Source organism: Eretmochelys imbricata, chromosome 5 (genome assembly GCF_965152235.1).
Source record: "Eretmochelys imbricata isolate rEreImb1 chromosome 5, rEreImb1.hap1, whole genome shotgun sequence".
NCBI lineage: Eukaryota > Metazoa > Chordata > Testudines > Cheloniidae > Eretmochelys > Eretmochelys imbricata.
Window position 1 is genome coordinate 110,394,763 of NC_135576.1, and position 20,458 is coordinate 110,415,220.

General features: G+C 38.9%; 1 protein-coding gene and 1 long non-coding RNA gene across 2 annotated transcripts in view; both read left to right on the top strand.

Moving 5' to 3' along the window:
- CNTLN (centlein) overlaps nucleotides 1-20,458 on the top strand; it is a 282,411-nt gene that overhangs the window by 216,835 nt on the left and 45,118 nt on the right. Inside the window, exon 19 of the mRNA XM_077817689.1 lies at nucleotides 18,939-19,130. Within this exon, the coding sequence (XP_077673815.1) occupies nucleotides 18,939-19,130 (192 nt within the window). The remainder of the gene's footprint in view (nucleotides 1-18,938; nucleotides 19,131-20,458) is intronic.
- Nucleotides 4,796-9,913, top strand: LOC144265249 (uncharacterized). The gene is made up of 3 exons (XR_013346213.1): nucleotides 4,796-5,067; nucleotides 7,098-7,211; nucleotides 7,853-9,913. It is a non-coding gene; the product is annotated as an uncharacterized LOC144265249 (long non-coding RNA).

The window sequence follows — 20,458 nt, forward strand, 5'->3', positions numbered from 1 at the left end:
AGTGTGTGGGAGAAATAGTTGCACTTCTTTATACAGAGAGGTTGGGCACCAGCAGCCAGTACATTGCTGAATCCTGGAGAGTTGAGACTTGAAGCTATAAAAGGGGAAATTTTAATAGTCCTATTGAAAGGAAGTGAAAATATAGATGACAATTTCAACAAAAATTGGAATCAATTAGTGATGGCTATACAGGAATTGTAGAGGGGTGATAGGAAGCTATTCAAGAATCAGGCTTCGCTAAAGAGGGGTATTGGAGTACGGGAAAAGCCACTACCAGAGACAGATGGGTGAAGGCAGAATCATAATAGAAGTAAAACAACAATTGAATTGGATTGTATTGACGCTCAGGAAGTGGTGCAGGAGAATAGTGCATCCCAAAATGTCAAAAAGTTGTGCTGCAGGAGGGAATAGTAGTCTTCAGTAGTAGAAAGGTAGGAGAAAATCAGTTTCTATCTCATGGGGAAAAAAACAAAGCCTAGATTTCAATTGTTCTGGGATACTGTTGTGTGATTGTTGACTGGAAAGGTGCGAAAGACTACTTTCTATAGCTCCTCTAGTAAAGTAAAGTATGATAAGACAAAGAATGGTAATCAGGGTTAAGGGAAAGTTTAAAAAAAATCAATAGCGATTTTAGAAAGCTGTAGAAGATACAAAAGGCAAATTAGTAGTTAATGGTAGTAATAGTGTTGGAAATGAGAAGATAGGACCACACATCAGGAAATGGAAAGGATGCAAAGGAATTCCTTTTCATAAGGACTTGGTTATTCGAGGAAGGTCCAGGGAAAGCGTAAAAATAAAGGAAGAAGAAAACAGGAGCGAGGAGTTCAAAGCAGAGGAGAGATTGTGATGAAATAGCATATTTTTAAATAAAAATAGGAACAGGAATTCGATGCATGTGACCTATTAAAGGCAGAGGGGGAGCTGGATGATCAAAATAATTAAGGGTCTGGAAGAAGTAGCGAGTTTTAACAGGACCTTTGGAAATAAGGAGGAGTAGAGATTAGATTTTGTAACCCAGAAGGCATTAGCACAACTGGTGAGATACACTCTTAGTTTTTCGATGTGCTGAGTGGTGCAGTTGAGAGTCTTTAGCTCCGCTGTATACTTGAGATGCAGGAAATAGTATAGGGCAAATAAGTTAAAGGAGAATAAGCGTTACAAAGTGTTGAGGGGGCAGGGGTGGGAGGCCAGCAGAAAAATGACCAAGAGATCAAAAAAATTTTTTTTCATTTGTGAGTTGGTGGATAGGTTGCTAAAATGTAAGCGGGAGCTGGTCAGTATTGGTGAGGCTATAAGTGGAATAGAAAAGGGGAAAGGGATATTACTGCTGATTAGATCGAGGAAATAAATATAGGTATGGTTGGGAGAGATGATAGAGGAATCAAGGATGATAGGTTAGGACAGAGAGTCAAGGGAATCAATATTTACATTGAAGTTACCGAAGAAGTTTAAGTCAGAGAAGGCAAAATCAGTCAGGGAGAGGAAGTCAGAGCTGGGAGAGAAACGTGGAGTAATTAATCACAGAGCATTTGTGATTGGGAGGAGGTTGATATTCAGAGGCAAGGTGAACACGACTTTGAATTTAGTCTTGGCTATTGATGTTGATATTGTTCAACTTTTCATTACAATTAATCTGTAACAAATTTTTCATAGCTATTTTTGGTCTTTCACAATTTTTCTTGTTGCCCAAATTAATTTGTGAGAGAGACTTCCAGGCTAAATAGGACTTAAAGCTTTCTTCATCAATGGGATAACTGTGAAATATTTATTCTGAAGAGAAAACTGTTTCAGTTGAAATACAGGCATAGAGAGAGACTTGATCTTGTTAGGCTGACAGCTTGACAATGGTCCCATCTTGAATCCTTTATTTTAAATAGTTTGGCTTCCTGCAATTATTTTTAAAAGCATTCTTTGCCAACAGTGAAAATAAATACATGAAACTTTTGGTGTGTCACAATAAACAAACGAGGGGAAAGGTGTTATGACAGAGACAGTGAGACAAATGATGATTTCAGTTGTGCCAGTGTAAATCCAAAGTAGCTTCACTGAGCTCAGTGGTTTGAGCATTGGCCTGCTAAACTCAGGGTTGTGAGTTCAATCCTTGAGGGGGCCATTTGGGATCTGGGGCAAAAATTGGGGATTGGTCCTGCTTTGAGCAGGGGGTTGGACTAGATGACCTCCTGAGGTCCCTTCCAACCCTGATATTCTATGATCTATGGTTAGTTCAAGGGTTCAGTGACAATAAATTTTACAAAATCTGAGGCTGAGAAATAAAATTCAGAAAATGGAGGAAAACTAGAAACGTTCTGCCTGCATTAAGAAAGAAATATAGCGCAGCTCACTATTCTTAAAATCACATTCTGAGTGAAGGCCTGAGCCTGCAGGAAATATTTGATGCGATTGGGTCCCAACACCCCTTTCCTTTGAGGAGTTTCTCCGAAGAAGAGAAAACTGTTCTGCTGAATTTTTAAAATATGAAGGTGATTTTGCAAACAGTATTAAATATAGTTTATTCTCATTATTGGAGTATTGTAATATGTATACACATTTGTATACAATTTAAATGTATTTGCATTTTATAGTAAATTCTTCAAAAGGTTGTACGTGTTGAATTGTCCTGATTCCATTTTTTCTGTCAAGAGCTGTGGAATTTTAAATAGCCTCATTTCCATTATTCAGCAGCTAGTTTTTGTGATCTCTGTTCATGCCTCTAGTACTAACAGAGTTAAAAACTCCTCTTTTTATTATTCTTCATTGTGTATCTCCAGAGTTGTCTTTACTTTACCCTGGCAGCTTGTGTAGTAGATATCCCTTGTAGGGTATTCAGTTTATATATGTCAGATTCTCAAGGGCCATGGCTTTTGCCAGATGAAGCACTTTTGATTTTGAGGCTGATGAAACACAGTGCTATTATTGATCTGTGCATGACACAGCCTGTCTCTCTGCTGGCAGAGTGTAGCAACATTTATCCAGGAATTTGTGAAATGTCACTCGGATCATGTTCGTAAGGTAAACTGTGTAAAAACCAGGATCTGAACTGATAATCCATGTGGAATTGGACGTGACTGTCTTATTCCTATGTCCTATCTTCTAGCTCAGCCAAGTGATATTTGTTAACACAATGTCTGTGTTTTATATTAGACATTGCAGGAAAGTATGATTATCGCTTAGTACACCCTGTACAACAAAGTCATACTCTTTTTATTCTCTGTTTTCAGAGTCAGAATATTTTAAGTCAGTAAATGTGATCTGAACAACATAATTCAATAATTTCTGTTTTATCTGTAACAAAATTGATGGTTTTCATATATCACAGACTAAAAGAATCTGCTTATATTCCTGATAGGACTTTTCTTCCTTACCTCAGTTCACCCACCAAGGGATGTGTGTGTTTTAAAATCTCTGCATACACAGTGGTCACAAAACTTTGTGACTTTGATCTCCTGATAGTACTGCCCAAAAATGCCAATACTGTACATGTGTTTAAAATGTTTATTACCTCTGTTTCACTTTAAGCTTAATTATTTAGTACTTTTTACCTATGCCGACATTTTTCTAACAAAAATGGTAAATCAAATTTAAGCTAAACAGTTTTCTCAGTAAAACTTGTTGGATGTACTCTGAATTTTTAAAAAAACCATGAGCGGGTTTATGTAATATGGGATTTATTGATCTGTAAAGCTTTTCAAAGTAAATCTATTCCAAAAAATGTTAAGATAGAATTATCCTGAAAAATAACTAGTGCTGTTATGTGAGAAGCATAGTTACTAAACTAGTGAAATTGTTAACAAAGGCACAATAAACAGGAGCAGACAAATCGTTTTCACTTTTTAGCTGTATTGTTTTAGTGTTTCAACAAGTTTGGTCTTCAAGAAAAATCTGCCTTTGCTAGGTTTTCCTGTACTTTCCTTTTAAAAGATTAAATTTATAGAGCTTATTTCTAAATTTTTTGTAAGCAGAAAGCCAAGTAATACAAAGAAAAATAGATACAAAATTCCCTAATAAATTATCAAATGTATTTTTCAGGTATATTGATAAATCATATTTTAGTTCACTAAGATTATATCATTAGACTTTCAGTTCCACATTTACGAGTTTTAAAAAGATACTTTCATTAAATATTATTTCTGAGACACACCTGAAAATTTGCATGCTGATTTTGCAGTGTATTCATTTCCCTGTCTCTTGTCATTTTTTAAAAATTTTGCTTTAATGTTACTTAAAAAGATGGTGCAAAACAGATATGTACACTAGGGAAACATGGTCTAGTTAAATTACTTTAAAGCGGGTGCATCACTGGTTGAATGTCTATATTCAAAAAGTAGTTATCAAATAGTTACTATCAAAATGGGAGCAATTTTCTACTGGATCTGTCCTGGGTCTAGCACTAGTCAACATTTTCATTAATGACTTGGATGATGGAGGCAAGAGTGCGCTTATAAAATTTGCAGATGATGCCAAACTGGATGGGGTTGGAAGACAGGATTAGAATTCAAAATGATCTTGACAAATTGGAAGATTGATCTGAAATCCACAATATCAACTACAGAAAAGGATCTGGGGGGGTATAAGGGATCACAAACTGAATATGAGCCAATTATGCGATGTAGTTGCATAAAAGGCTAATACCATTCTGGGATGTTGTAGGGAGCCAGGGTGGCTTCCCTCCGAACCAGAGGGTAAAGAGCCACCCTCTCAGCCTGAGTGAGCAGGGCCAGACCAAGCTTACGCCAGTCCCCGGAAGGGGAGGGGTGGGACAGGAAGTACAAGGGGCGGGGCCCTTTGCCCAGTGGGGAGAGCACCAGGGAGGGAGACAGACACAGGCTGCTGGTTGCTCCCTCGCGATCCTGCTGCCGACCCAGGGGAGGCCCTGGGCCAGGAGGAACCTGACTGAGAGGAAGGCCTGTGGCGACCAGGACTGCCAGCCGCTGAGTACCCGGAGGACCTGGAGGGGCCCGGCTGTATCCCGGGCCAGCGTGAGTCCGACACAGAGGGGGAGCTGGAGCTGCCAGCAGCGGAATACCCGGACGAGCTGGAGGGACCGGAGAGACCCGCCGGAGAGACCGGGTAGGAAGTAGCCCAGGGGCAGAACTGCACCGTGGGGTGGGTGTGTTTGGTCAGCGGGCGCGGATGGCCCCCCGCTGACTGAGCGGCGGGACCTTCGGCCCCTGCCACTGTCAGGGCCCTGGGCTGGAACGCAGTGGAGTTGGGTGGGCCTGCGTTCCCCTACCCCGGCCAACCTGCCTTGGGTAGCAGAACTGTGCGCTACCAACCCGGGCCGGCGCCCCCCTGCCCGAGGGGCGCGCCGCAGGCTCGTGCCGGCGCCCCCCTGCCCGAGGGGCGCACCGCAGGCTCCAGCCGGCACACCTTTCCCGCTAATTCCCCAGCGCCCAAAAGGTGTGACTAAGGCCCGCCAGTGGGACCATAGCTCTCCATCGCCCCTTAGGGGCTTGGAGGACCGACTGAAGCCTGTCACAGATGTCTTATCAGGAATGTCTCATGGGAAGAAATTGTCCTGCTTTACTTAGCACTGGTGAGGTCTCAGCTGGAGTACAGGGTCCAGTTCTGGGTGTCACATTTAAGAAAAATGTAGACAAATTGGAGTGAGTCCAGAGGAGAGCAGCAAAAGTGATAAAAGTGTTAGAAAACCTGACCTATGAAAGAAATGGTACATGTTTAGTTTTGGAGAGTGAGGGGGACCTGATAAGTCTTCAAATATGGTTAGGGCTATTTTAAAAAGGATAGTGATAGTTTGTTCTGCATATCCACTGAAGATAGGATAGAAGTAATGATCTTAATCTGCAGCAAGGGAGATTTAGGTTAGCTGGCATAGACTTCCAAGGAAAAGGGTGTCCAATATGTTTAATAATATTCAAAAAAACTTTGTGAAAAGAAAGTCGTGGGTGCACAGTCAAGCACTTATAAATTAGAAAATACTAGAGTAAAGGTTGCCTGTGCAACCTTAATTCAACCCCCTTGTGCATATGCATTATGATGCAATCTGTAATTACATAATCACATACTATTTCTTCCTCAGGACCCCTGTTTATCCAAAGCACAGGAGGTGGGATGCTTACTGAATGGGTAGCTATTCAATATTTCTTTTCATACTCATCACTCAATGTGGAGCCTTGTGACATATCTTACTGCACACCATCCAAACCCTAAACTGAATACAAAATTATTAATTTCCACATGCGCATTTCTAGGGTGCACTCGCTCACCTAGGTATCTTCATAAATATTAACTAAATTATCTTCATAACATCTGTGAGAATAGGTGATGATATTTGCTTTTTACAGAGGAGGAACTGAGACATTGAGAAATTAAGGCCAAAATTGTCAAATCTACTAATGTTGGGGGTCAAATTTCAGACACTTCTGCCTTGATTTTCTAGAATACGTAGCATTTTATAATGCATTCTATGTTCACATCACAGCTCCAATTGACTTCTGTTGCAGTTGTGAGCATTCAGCACTTCTGCAAATCTGTCCTAGGTGTCTCACAGTGGGCACCCTGAAAATGAGGCAGGCACAATGTAGTGGCCAGCTTTGAACATTTTAATGTAAGTATTTTGCTTAGCATCACAAAGTAACTCTGTAGCATCATAGCATCAGAGTCCGGGAAAGAATCCAGTTCTCCAAGGTGGTTTTCAGCTTCCTTAACCAGGAGACTATCATTTCTTTTCATGTAGCCCGCTGCCTCATTCACTACACACCTTCCAACTTCTACCACAATGAGGCAGGGGTCCTACATACAATAGCCTCATTAACTACACAATGCAAATTCACTCCCAGAGCATCCTGTGCACTGTATGAGACAGGGCTTTTGTACGGGAAGAGAGTATGTGATTGTGTAGTTAAAGACTGCATCATAACATATATGTACAAGGAAGCCACATTAAGATTACATGGGCAACCATAAGTCTGGCATTTTTTAACTTTTGAGCACTTGACTTTGAAAACTTAATATTCTTTTAACACTTTTTGTATGTAATTTTTTTTTCTTTTTGAGGGGGTGGGGAGAAAACAGAAATTCCATCACATGAAACTATATTGGTCCTCAGCTTGAGTAACCAGTAGGGTCTGAATTTTTAGATACCTAACACAGATGTGTACTACTTGAGCTAATGGAGTAACTGGTGACTGTCGTAGGCTGTTCTCCTCTGTGTGGATCAGGCACTGGAAGAGGATGAAACACACACTTTTGCAGTGAGTTTCATAGCTATTTGCTGACAGCAAAGAAAAGTAGAGACTCAGAATTCCTGGGTTCAATTCTATCTTCTGGAGGGTATAGTGTTCTAGTGGTTACAGACCTTTCTGCCCACCCCACAAAAGTCTGTATCTGCCCCAAATTCCCTCCTTTCTGCCTCCCTTCTAGGAGAGACATTTTATGTACTCTCTCCTGGTGCACAGTGCCGCAGCAGTTACAGGGAGAGTCATGCTCTGACCCTTCAGCCCTGAGATGCAGCATGCTGAGTTGCTCTGTGGGATGGTGCAATTTGGTGACACATAGGCGCTATGAGGTGCTGAAGCATGCTCAGTGCACTGTGACATCCCTAGTATTCAGAAAAGGTTGAAGGTTATCAAAACAAAGGAAACCTACTGCTTCCCAGATCTTGCCCAACTGGGGGAGAGTGACAGACAAGCTGCAATTTCTTCAGCAAGGAGTTGGAAGCAGGGCTGTATGACCATAGTGAGAAAGAAAAGGAGACCCACAGAGTGTGTGTGCCTCAATCTAGCCATCAGAAAGGACAAGAAACTGGCCAAGATCCCGCCACGTGGTGATAGTTTTGAAGAGCATGTCAAAAGAGCATCTTGGCAAACAAAGATTTGGTTATCTTCACACATAGGTAAACCAGACATTGGATCACCATTGCAACATGGATGGAAAAAGGTGCATCATGAATTACATCCTGTATTCTTCTTCCTGTTCTTCGTACCAGCAGGGGTTGCTGCGCAATCAACTGTGTCAGAACAATCTTCTCAGCACAGAACTGTGTACATGCCAAGGCAATGAAGAGTGTGGTAACACACGCACTCTTGACAGAGATCATAGTGATGAATAAGATGATGGTGTTGACTAGAAATGTCAGCAGCATTATTACATTTCAGTGATCCCTCTATACATTTATTAGATTTTTTTTTTTTACCCTTTAGATTGTTGCTATGATTCTTTTAGGTCACAAAGAAATCCAATTTTATGTCTTGAAATAATACAGTCATTAAATTAACAGAAACAAATGCAAAAATTTCAAAGCAGTCATTTTAACATGTTGATGGCATCCCCGTTTATCCCTGTTTCTGTGGTAACGACGCCACTTGACTGCTTCACGTCATACCTCATCTTAAAGTAGACATAATGTTTCAAATGGTGTGTGTGCACGTGTGTGTAAAGGGTACAATAAGATGGCCAAATAAGTGGTGTCTGCTGCTCGCCAACTGTAGAAGGTACAGTTCCTGTCTGTGAATACACACACCCAGAGTAGGGAGTTTGTTTGAAAATAATAAAACACATATTTTGAATATAAGTATTTAGTTTTAGAAATATTTGTTGAATTTTTATATGCGGAGAAAACGTGCACTCAGATATTAAATTGTACTATTAACATGTGTGTTGCTTTTCTATATATACAGAAAGTTGATGAATATTATAACTATTTGAGGAGGAAGAGGAGACGGGTTAAATTGCTATATATTCAGGAGAGGAGGATGTAGCACACGTGCTCCAGTGCAGGGGAGTAAGTGGGGAGGTGGTGCAGAAAAGTGCTGCCGCTACAGGGGTGAGGGCAGACTGCCACCTCTTGCAACCAGCCAGGTGAGAAAAACTGAAGATTCTGCAACTCTGTCGCCGGAAACCTCAACTTCTTTCAGAATTTACATTTTCATTTAAAAAATGTTTCAAGCCATGAAGAGGGCAAAGATGACTGTGGAATGTGACTCAAAATGTCAAATATGCTCCTCCCTGAGTCTACAGATAGCTCTAGTGCCTGTGCTGCTGCTCATATCTTTTCCAATTGGCATGAAATTAACAAGACCGTCATATACACTGCTGCTGCTGCTGCTCAGAAAACCCCAAGGCCGACTGAAAAGTGTATTAAAATCTTTTTTTTAATTTTCTTGTTGCTGCTGCTTGGAAAAGCTCTTAATACTAGCAGTGGCTTGCACTAAAGCTATTCATATGGGAGAAGGTCCAAAAAAGAGGCCCCTATGAATTTTAAACAAGTTTCTCAATTCTGTTTAGTGGGTCTCCCTGAATCATTATTTTTCATCAGCCTCAAAGTAGAGAGCACTTGAGAGCACCTGCACCGCTTTGATACTTCAGTTTCAGATATCTACAAACAAGAGATTTACATTTAAGATGGAGCCCCAAAACAGGGTTCAGGGACAGTACTCTGAACTGTACTCTTTTCCAACAGTTACATGTTGGCTCAAGGGACTGGGCATTACACTGGACTCACTGGCAGAGCCCCTAGTCCCATTCTTTTCTTTCAAATCTACCGTTGGCCGTTAGGTTTCATTCTCTAGGTAGCAGGTGTCCGATACATTTTCAAAGTGTTCTACCTACACTGCTCTACTATTGCTAGACCATTTATGTCTGCCTGGATATTTATATGCTCAAAATAACATCTGCTGGTGTAGTATATCCCTCCTCCCCTGAGTTGACTTTCATAGACTGGGAGTGATGGAGCCAGCTGAACTGGCGTCAGAGGACAATGGGTATTATGGAAAGCAAAGAGATCTGAGAGGCCACTATTGGGATCCACTGCCTTAATTTGCACATCCTTAATTAAATCTTTGCTCTTGGATCTGGGGCCAGCAAAAGCAAGGGCCAGCATGACCAAGTACATGATACAACATGTACCAATCGTGAACTTAGTGAATGTTTGTTTGCAGATGGGGAGCAAAGAGTTATAGTACGTAGTTGGTATATGAGAAGAGGGGACATGTGGGATGTGAACCCAGAAGGGATTGGGGCATTGAGTGTAGAGACATTGCAAGGCAGGGGGGGAAGGGGACAAGTCAAGGTGAACAGAAAAGAAAGCAAGGATGTGGTTAATGTGAAGATGATATGGTAGCATTCAAGACTGGCAATCAAAGCAGTACCCACTCAGATTGAGTCTGGAGGACATTCTAGCAAAAATAGTTCACTCTCCTTGAACTAGATAGAGTATGAGTTACTTGTAAAACTGAATTTTTAGTATATCCATCTACTTTGGTTCCTCCTTGCTGGTATATCCTTTAAAAATATACACACATGAACTTCCATTCAGAAAGATACAACGCTATATGCTTTGGAAATAAAAGTACATGAGATTATTTTAGTGAAATCAAAGAAAATTTAAAGAATGCTTTTTTAAAATAATCTGTTCATTTTACTTTCTGTGTATTTTATGTGAGCTATACTGGAAACAGATGGAAGCATTATTAATTTTTGCCCCCCTATACAAAGAAAAGGAGTACTTGTGGCACCTTAGAGACTAACCAATTTATTTGAGCATAAGCTTTCGTGAGCTACAGCTCACTTCATTGGATGCACTTGCACCTGTAGCTCACAAAAGCTTATGCTCAAATAAATTGGTTAGTCTCTAAGGTGCCACAAGTCCTCCTTTTCTTTTTGCGGATACAGACTAACATGGCTGCTACTCTGAAACCTGCTCCCCTATGAGTTTTAGTGCAGTAAATTTGTTTGTGTTATCTGAAACATATGAATACTTAGTGTTGCTGCTGTTAAATTTGTAATGAGTTGTAGGGATTGAGAAATTCCCCAACTGGCTCTCGTGCAAGTAGTTCATTTGCAGTGCGTAGATGTGGCAAGATTAAGCAGGAGGATATGGCAAACGTTGTCACTGACCCACGCTGAAGCATTCTAATTTCCAACTTTGGGAGCTTGCCCTTCTCTCCAGCATTTGGTGTAAATAAGAGAAATAATGCCTAATTCCACTGTTTTCCATCTAGCAAACATCATATACTTGAACTCTGCTTCCAATTTACGAGGAAGCACCCGCATTCAGTACCTTACATACACTACACATTGATGTGGATGTTTAAGGCCAAATTTTCAATGTTAAGTGTGAAATGTAGCTTCTGTGCACAAATACCCAGCATGCACGTAAATATCAGGCATTTGCATGCATGTCTGCACTTAAGCATGTAACTGGTCATGTACAAACACCTGATTTGTGTTCAGTTCATGTTCTCAAATGTCAGCTGCAATAGCATGCACCTAATGTTTGAAAATGTGGCTTTTAGAATCATTAAGCATTTATTGGTGCATTGTTGCTTTAAATTATATTGTGTCTGTGTAATTCAAATTGCTTAAAACTCTTATGAGTATATAAAAGACTGTAAAATTTACTTTTAATTCAGAAATATTTTTTTATTTCTTTTTAACATTTTAACAGTTTTTACTGGTCATGGAACCTCCACCTGAAGAAGTTTAATGGTTCTAGGCAAAACCCTATACAACTATACATCAGTGTTTGCCTGTAGTTATCACTGTACAGGAGCTGAGGCCCTAATCCTACAAACACTCAAGAATATATATAACTTTATTCATGCAGTAGTCCTGTTGATCTCAGTAGTACTCCTTATGTAATTAAAGTTATACACATGGCTAATGCCCTGATCCTGCATTGGAATCCACATGGATGGACTGCTGCACCTGCATGAAACCCAATACAAGATAATGGCTTTAAGTGTTTAGGATAGGACTCAAACCTAATATACAGTATTTTCTTATGGTCAAAATGCAGAGTGAATGTTTGGTGGGTTGCAGACACAAGATAAATGATAAGAAAAGGTTTCTATGAATCTCTGCAAGCTAAAACCACCCAATTTGGCACAGTTGTGGTCTGTAGATAATTATTACAATTATAAAACTAATCTTATTTTTCCAATTATATTTTCATAACCTTTGAAAATAGTGTCTGCTACTTGAATTATTTCCATATTCACTTCTCTCATATTTCCCATATTTTATAAAACAGTGATGGTCAGTTAGTGTTTGACCATACAATCCTTACTCAAGCTAACCTCCCATTTATTCCAATAGGTGATTTATCTGAGTATGGTTTGGGGCATTGGGGCCAATATATGTAAAGCTCTTATCACTTTTTATACTTTCTGTCTATGTATTCTTTGAAGTTTTGTTTTAGTCTTGGTCTGTATGTTGACATAGCACTTTACAAAGAGTAAATGAAGTGAATTTTAAAATTCAAAAATTCTACAGCCCTTTCCAATTCCGTAAAGAACTATTCATATAGGAGAAGGTCCAAAAAAGTCAAATATCGGAGGTTTTAAAATTGTGTATTGTTCTATTGTTGCCTTTCTATTGAAATATTTTGATGCAATAACAAATCCATATAACAACAAATTGAGGTAAAACCCATTCATTTTCAAAGTAGGCAGAACAAAAATCTGTTTGTATTCAGCTCATTATTTAAAGGCATTATCAAGGATGCAAAGTTTTTGAAAATAATGTTGATTCATCATCATTGCAGCATTATTTGCCAACTCTCATTGAAGTTGTATTTTATATAGATAAAAGATTATCTTTAATCACCAATATGTAAACTGCATTTATAAGATATTTGAAAAGAAACTATACTACCACCCAACTATCAATAGGACAAATATTTTTTTCATTAATAAAATACATTGGGAAAGAGCCATATCTGTTATCCATAAGCTGATATCTGTATTTCTCTACTGGGATCTAATTTAAGCTCTTCATGAAAGATTGGCATTTTCAGTGCCTCCAACATCCTTAAAAGCTGCTTTGTTAATTGCAAACCATATTTAGTATGACCTCATAATAATGTAGCACACCTCAAGTGTCATGCCTGTCTTTCCTATGCACATTGGAGCTGTGTTCATCTATACCAGACAACTGCACTTCAAGGAAAGATTTTTTTCTTGATAGACAATTAGCAGTAATTAGGAAGATTCACCTCAGTAAGATGTCAACATCAGATTGTTTAAAAAAGTTGAATGTCAGTGGCTTAAAAAGAGGTTTTTTTCTGACACATAGGTATGGCATATGAAACATGAAATGTTAATTTAACTTTTCTGCTTATTATTCATGCACAATATTATTTTGTCATTCAGCTACTACACTGACAGAGTGCAAGGGGTGTTAAAATAGTGCTGCTAGAATAAAAAGAGGATTAATCTACCATTGGCCAATTAGCCAAAGAGTACTTAATGGTCTCTAAAGGCTACTGAAGTCTAACAACTTGCTAAAGCACTGGTAAAAAGTCCTCTAGATTACCTTCATTTACTTGACATTTTGTGAAACAGTGTAGGCTGCTGATAACTGCATTTGCCTGAAAGAAGTTTATAAATGAGTGATCTAGTAGTTCTTACTAAACATTCAAAAAAGTCTACATTAAATATAGGACTAATAACATCTACATTTGAGAACTTTTTACCTTTTTACAGTTTTTGGTCCAGCTAAGAGATGGGACATCAAGTTATCAAAGACTATATTTCCAATTTCCTGTCTGTGTTCATGGAGTGAAAATACCAGTTTGTTGAGGACAAACAGTAGTTTCACAAGGAAAACTTCCTCTGGGGCTTAAAAGTTTAAGCGATTGTACTTTTCTTGTTTCTAAAAAAATTATATGTGATCAGATGCCATGAACGGAACATGATTACTTTTCCAGTTGGATATTTGTATATATTGTTTTCATATTTATAGATGTCTGCATGTCATCTGTCTTCATTTTACCTTTATTTTTTATTTCCCATCAATAAAAAGATATTGATTCTATTCATGAGAAGAAAAATAGGTTTACAATTATAGAGACTTACTCTAAAAACCTTGCCTGAAAAGTTAAACAGAAACTATTAGATTTTTGTAAATGGGAACATCACTGAAGTACTATAAAGATACTCACTACCGTATATAAAGTCATAGACATTTTTCTGTTCTTTATATGCAGTTATTATTTGAAACTATACATTCACAAGAACTGTATGTGACCAAAGTACTGTTGTTCTTGCAAGTTTCCTCTACAATAGAGTTAAAATTGCAGGAGAATAACAGCATGCTTTAAAAGGTACAGGAAAGACAAAGCAATGTTGTATTTTAAAAGATAACTGGATGTGGGAGCTATGCAGTATTAAAAATAATACTGCAATATAAATCTACAAATCAATCCCCCTCTCCTCTCATTGTCACTATAAGATTTCTCAGAAAACCAGAAGTCAGTTTGCTCCTAGTCTCTGAAAAAGTCATCCCTCTGCACTCACTGATTTTTTTTCTTTTTTGGCTGCCAAAATTACAGGGTTTTTTAATAGCAAGAAATGCTACTTATGTCTAACACCATTTGCTCTTTATAAAATGTCGAAGCACTGTTATTTCTACAGATTTATTTACAGTTGAATCATCCTAACAAAACAGGTAATAACATAGGGTGAAAACGCTTGTAAAATAATTTGATACTGCAGATATAAATTCTACAAAGTATATATTGTAAATGTAAAATTGAGAGGTCATGTACATCACAGTATTAAGAGTACAACAACAAACACTAAATAGTTACCTACAGCAGAGGCCTATTGTTACAGTTTCATATTGATATTAAAGCAGCTCAGTTAGGCTCTGTTCTACAGGGTGCTGTACAGTCATAGAGGTTCCTTGTCCCAAAGAACTTACAATCTGCCATATGCAGCGTAATGATGGTGCAATCGTGCAGTTCTCTGTATAGGCACACAGTGGCCAAACAGAGCAGAATTACCAAGCAGGGGGCCAAGTAGTGGAGAGCGTGCACAGAGAGACATCTTGGGTGAAATCCTGGCCCCATTGAAATCAAATGGGAATTTGCCATTTACTTCAATAGAGCCAGAATTTCATCACTTACCCTTCTGTGCACCATGGAACAGAGCTCTGTGGATATACCAGGAGCAGGGGGGTTAGGATAAGTGTGTGCACAGTGAATCTGTAAACATCTTTTAGGGGCTGCAGCAGACTGGTCACTACGACCAGGCTTAGCAGCTGCAGCCTGAATTTAAAAATTATAGATTAATAGATATTAAGGTCAGAAGGGACCATTATGATCATCTAGTCTGACCTCCTGCACAATGCAGGCCACAGAATCTCACCCACCCACTCCTGCAATAAACCTCTCACCTATGTCTGAGCTATTGAAGTCCTCAAATCATGGTTTAAAGACTCCAAGGAGCAGAGAATCCTCCAGCAAGTGACCCATTCCCCATGCTACAGAGGAAGGCGAAAAACCTCCATGGCCCCTTCCAATCCACCCTAGAGGAAAATTCCTTCCCGACCCCAAATATGGCGATCAGCTGAACCCTGAGCATATGGGCAAGATTCACCAGCCAGATACTCAGGAAAGAATTATCTGTAGTATCTCAGATCCCAACCCATCTAACATCCCATCACAGGTCATTGGGCCTATTTACCATGAATATTTAAAGATCAATTAATTGCCAAAATCATGTTATCCCATCATACCATCTCCTCCATAAACTTATCGAGTTTAATCTTAAAGCCAGATAGGTCTTTTGCCCCCACTGCTTCCCTTGGAAGGTTATTCCAAAACTTCACTCCTCTGATGGTTAGAAACCTTTGTCTAATTTCAAGTCTAAACTTCCAATGACCAGTTTATATCCATTTGTTCTTGTGTCCACATTGGTACTGAGCTTAAATAATTCCTCTCCCTCTCCGGTATTTATCCCTCTGATATATTTATAGAGAGCAATCATATCTCCCCTCAACCTTCCTTTGGTTAGGCTAAACAAGCCAAGCTCCTTGAGGCTTCTTTCATAAGACAGGTTTTCCATTCCTCGGATCATCCTAGTAACCCTTCTCTGTACCTGTTCCAGTTTGAATTCATCCTTCTTAAACATGGGAGACCAGAACTGCACACAGTATTCCAGGTGAGGTCTCACCAGTGTCTTGTATAACGGTACTAAAACCTCCTTATCTCTACTGGAAATACCTCGCCTAATGCATCCCAAGACCGCATTGGCTTTTTTTCATGGCCATATCACACTTGTTCTAGTTGGGATTGAAAATTTCACTGCTAAGCCCCATTACCTCTTCCCATGGAGCAAATCTCTTTAGAGTCTGTCACTCAGGATTTGGCTGCATGGTAGGAGAGCCAAAAAGGAAGTGTTTAAAAAAACAACAACTCAACAACCTGCAACTTACTGTTGGAGGGGGAAAAAAATCAGTGAGGAACTTAAGGTTACTAACTAACAAAAGAGCTCTTCTTCAGGTCTGTGTGGCCCGGAAGCTTGTCTCTCTCACAACAGAAGTTGGTCCAGTGAAAGATATTACCTCACCCACCATGTCTCTCTCATTTCCTGGAACCAACATAGCTACAATTGCACTACATTTGCCTGTATGTCGATCCAGGATGTAGTGCAGACATACATCTCAGCAGTCACTGATTGCAAGAGACATCCATATCTGTCTGCAATGGGAAATGTAGGTTTTCTGCTTGTCTGCTCCCTGGACACTCCCCTCTTCCTCTTCCCCTCCACACATATCTGGTTTCTCTCTTACATTTACTGTTTGTATGTGTATGTATTTTAAAGATGGAAAAGTGTCTATTTCCTAGTTTAAGTAAATTCCTAAAACTAGGGCTCAGGAATTCCAGAGTTGTTGCCTTGCAGCCGGTTTTGGGAAGATCCATCTCCCTATTGCTCCATTAATCTATTTGATGCCACATTCATTACTGTAACCATGACACACTGGTTCTGATGGTTTTGCCTACATTATCAGTCCTTGTGGGGGAAGAGCGAGGAATCTCATTGAGTACCAAGCTAAAACCTCATGATGTAAGATAGCACAAACATAGATCTATCTGTTCTTCACAAACTTAGTCATTTTCCACTTTTATCTTTATGAATAATTTACAACAGAAACATCAAATCATGAAAATCTGGGTACAGAAGCATTGCATATGCTGGATAAATTAACATCTGCAGCTTCCTGAAGTGCTGCTGTTTTTTGTTGTTAGGTTGGGTTTTTTTGTTGTTGATTTTTTTTTTTAAGTATCCTTCACTTTGAATCCTCTGCCCACATGACATTCTCATTTTAAGTCCTGTGGGTTTTTAGAGGTGGGAATAACATAACAGATTAAAGAGTTCCAATCAAAAGTTACCTTAGAACCGTTGGTCTGTTATTAAAGTAATGAAATTACAGCAAACTCAGAAAGAAATGGAAAGATTAAGCCTTTTACCAACAGTGGTCCTGTTCTCAGATATATATGCACAGTTCCCACTGGCTTTAATAAGTGTATGTGAGTGCAGAAATGGTATTAGTATTTGGGTTCAAAAATTAGACTGTATTCTGTTGTATCTATAAATATTTTTTAATCTCATTGAAAATGTGCAAACTTCCCCATGCTGTCTGTAATGAATATAAATATGTTCATGAAAATGTGTTTGTTTCCTTTTTTTCCTGGATATATTTTTCATCACAGATCTTCAGGTGATTTAAATATGTGTATGTATATATAGTGTTTATATTTTAAGGAGCATTTATTTTGCGCATAACTTTGAACAACGTAGTTTTCTGCTTATAATGTCAATATTAGCATCCTTTGAAATATGAACAATATTTTGTACCTATGTTTACCAATTATTTTATATACCAACATGTAATCAACTATACATTTGCCATTTAAAAGCTGTAGTATCTTTTCCAATTTCTAATTGGGATTCTTCACACAGAAGATTTTTTTCTCCTCTCTGAGAGATTTCATTTTCTTTTTATCTAATTGTTCCTTATGTTAAACTACCATATTATAAGCTTCTTTGGAATAATCAAATGGTACTGTAGTTATCCTCTTAAGGAGCAGAGAGTTGTTATGCCATTAAAGGTTGGTGGCTTTCTGCTGACTACAGACTGGTGAAAGATAAGCACTGGCATAAAGATTATTCCAGGTGCCCTTTTCACAGAATAATATTCATTGTGTATTCTTTAGTATAGGAGAATTAAAGAAAATATTTTTTATTTCTAAAATTACATATTTAATTAGTACTGTGATATTATACTACACGGATTAAATGGGCCTTGTCAGTTGTCAATCAAGCACTATAAGACTGAGATAGTTTGCTTGCTATTTATTTGAACTAAATTCCTAACAAGCCTCGTCTGCTAATTGGACTTAACATTTATGTTGCTAAATGAGAAGCATTTTGGCTGCAGTATAGGGTGGTAAGACCTACCCAGTGGAATAAACAACTAACATCTGTTATGCTGTCCTGCTCCAGCTTGGCTTTTACCAGTTAAATACATCAGCCCTAGAGTCAAGGTTATGGAATACGTGGCTCTCTGGCTATGGTGCATATATGTGAAAAGGAAGAAATAACACGAGTAAAGACCAGCCAACCAGAAGATATTTAGTGCAGCTGGTCCATTTTGCTTTAACCTCTACAAGCCTTACAAATATCAAAACAAAAGCCAAGAAAAGGATGTATGTTTTACAGCCGTTGTCAACAGAACATTCAAGTAAGCTTACAATAGTCACCATTAAAACAAAATTGACATTTAGCCATCCTTACCACACTGTGATATCTGAGCTACCATGGTATTTCCTGATACTTAGTACAGGAAATAGTTGTAGAATCAGACAGCCCTGTGGGTAAACAATTTTTTTAGCAGTAACCACTGTTACTATACAGCTTCCTATAACTTTTGTTTCCTGTCATGAGACAAATATCAATATGCAATCAAATTGTTTCACATGTGACTTTTTGTATTAAGTTACTTCTTTTTACTGCCAGATTTGATTTTTCTACTGTCTGGACCAGTGAATTCAGGCAACTGATACGTAATGCAGAGTAAAGATAATGTATGAGTCTGTTGTTTATTTTTCTAATGTACATCCTGTTATGATCAAGCAGAAACCAATAATATTTGACTGTAACTGTGACTATTTATTGCTTTTATTTGGAAAACAGACATTGACCTCTGATCTGGCTGAGTTGCAACGAGAGAGAGAAGATTTACAAGGAAAATTAGAGCATCTGGCCCAAGCTACCAGGTTGAAAGAAGGTCTGTCTCCTGTGACTTCTAACCAAATTGAAGTCACAGCACCTACTCCTTCAAAGAATACAGATTTGGAGGTGAAGCAGCTGTATTGCAAACTGAAGGTGAGAGAACAGATTAGTCAGCTAACAGGATAACTTTTACTGTAGTATTATTTCATTTGCTCAGTCTCAAAGATGTAAAAAGGTACAATTTGCCATAGGCTAGCCCATAACTAGGAATTTAAGTGTCAGATAGTCTTTGTTACTAGTTGGTAGACATATAGTCAAAACCAAATGAGTGAATCTTGCAGTGAAAGGATCTTTTACAGACAAAGCAGGCCAAGATGAAAGCTTGTTGAAAGAGCAGGGTAACTATGTTGTTAGAGGGGAATCATGTGATTTCAGGCTTTGTGTGAAAAAGAGCTGAGCATTAATGACTAGGTAAGATTGAAGTTTGCTGGTTGTGTAACTCATGTAACACCTTCTATCTTCTTATCTATAAATCACTATTACTGTTGTCTTCAAAGGGAACTAGTGCCTTATTTTTGTTGCATTTCTGGTGGCAGTTAACAACAACAATGCTAATGACTAAATAACCCAACAGTTGCACAGTAATTTAAAAAAAGATCCTTGCAGATATGACTAGCAAATAATGAAGAAGGGCAGAGTGTTTATTTTTAAGAATTCATTTCAACTTAATAATTTAGTTGATGGCCAGATATCCTGGTGATGGGCATGCTAGGATTGGATGGACAGGTAAGGGACAAAAATAGGCGAGGAATAGGTAACAAGAAAAAAATATAACTAGTTAATTCTCTGATTTTTGAATCACAGGTTATCCTGTTGTGTTCTATATAGACTCTTATACCATGCTCATAAACATAGTATAGCATTTTCCTATGGAGCATGAACTGATGTCACATATTGTTCTACTTCTGTAGAAACTTTCCCTTTTCCCTGGGTAAGGTAACAGGAAAGGTTCCAGAACAATCAGGAACTTTCTGGAAACAATTAAGGCAGACAGGCTGATTAGAACATCTGCAGCCAATCAAGAAGCTGCTAGAATCAATTAAGGCAGGCTAATCAGGGCACTTGGGTTTAAAAAGGAGCTCACTTCAGTTTGTGGTGCATGTGTGAGCAGCTGGGAGGAAGAGATGCAAGAAGCTGAGAGTGAGAAGTACAAGCATTATCAGACATCAGGAGGAAGGTCCTGTGGTGAGAATAAAGGTGTTGGGAGGAGGCCATGGGGAGTAGCCCAGGGAGTTGTAGCTGTCACTCAGCTGTTACAGGAGCCACTGTCGACAGCTGCAATCCACAGGGCCCTGGGCTGGAACCTGGCGTAGAGGGCGGGCCCGGGTTCCCTCCATCCCCCCAACTCCCTAGTTGATACCGGAGGAGTTGAACTGGACTCTGGGTTCCACCAGACTCTGGCCTGTTCCCTGATCCACGAG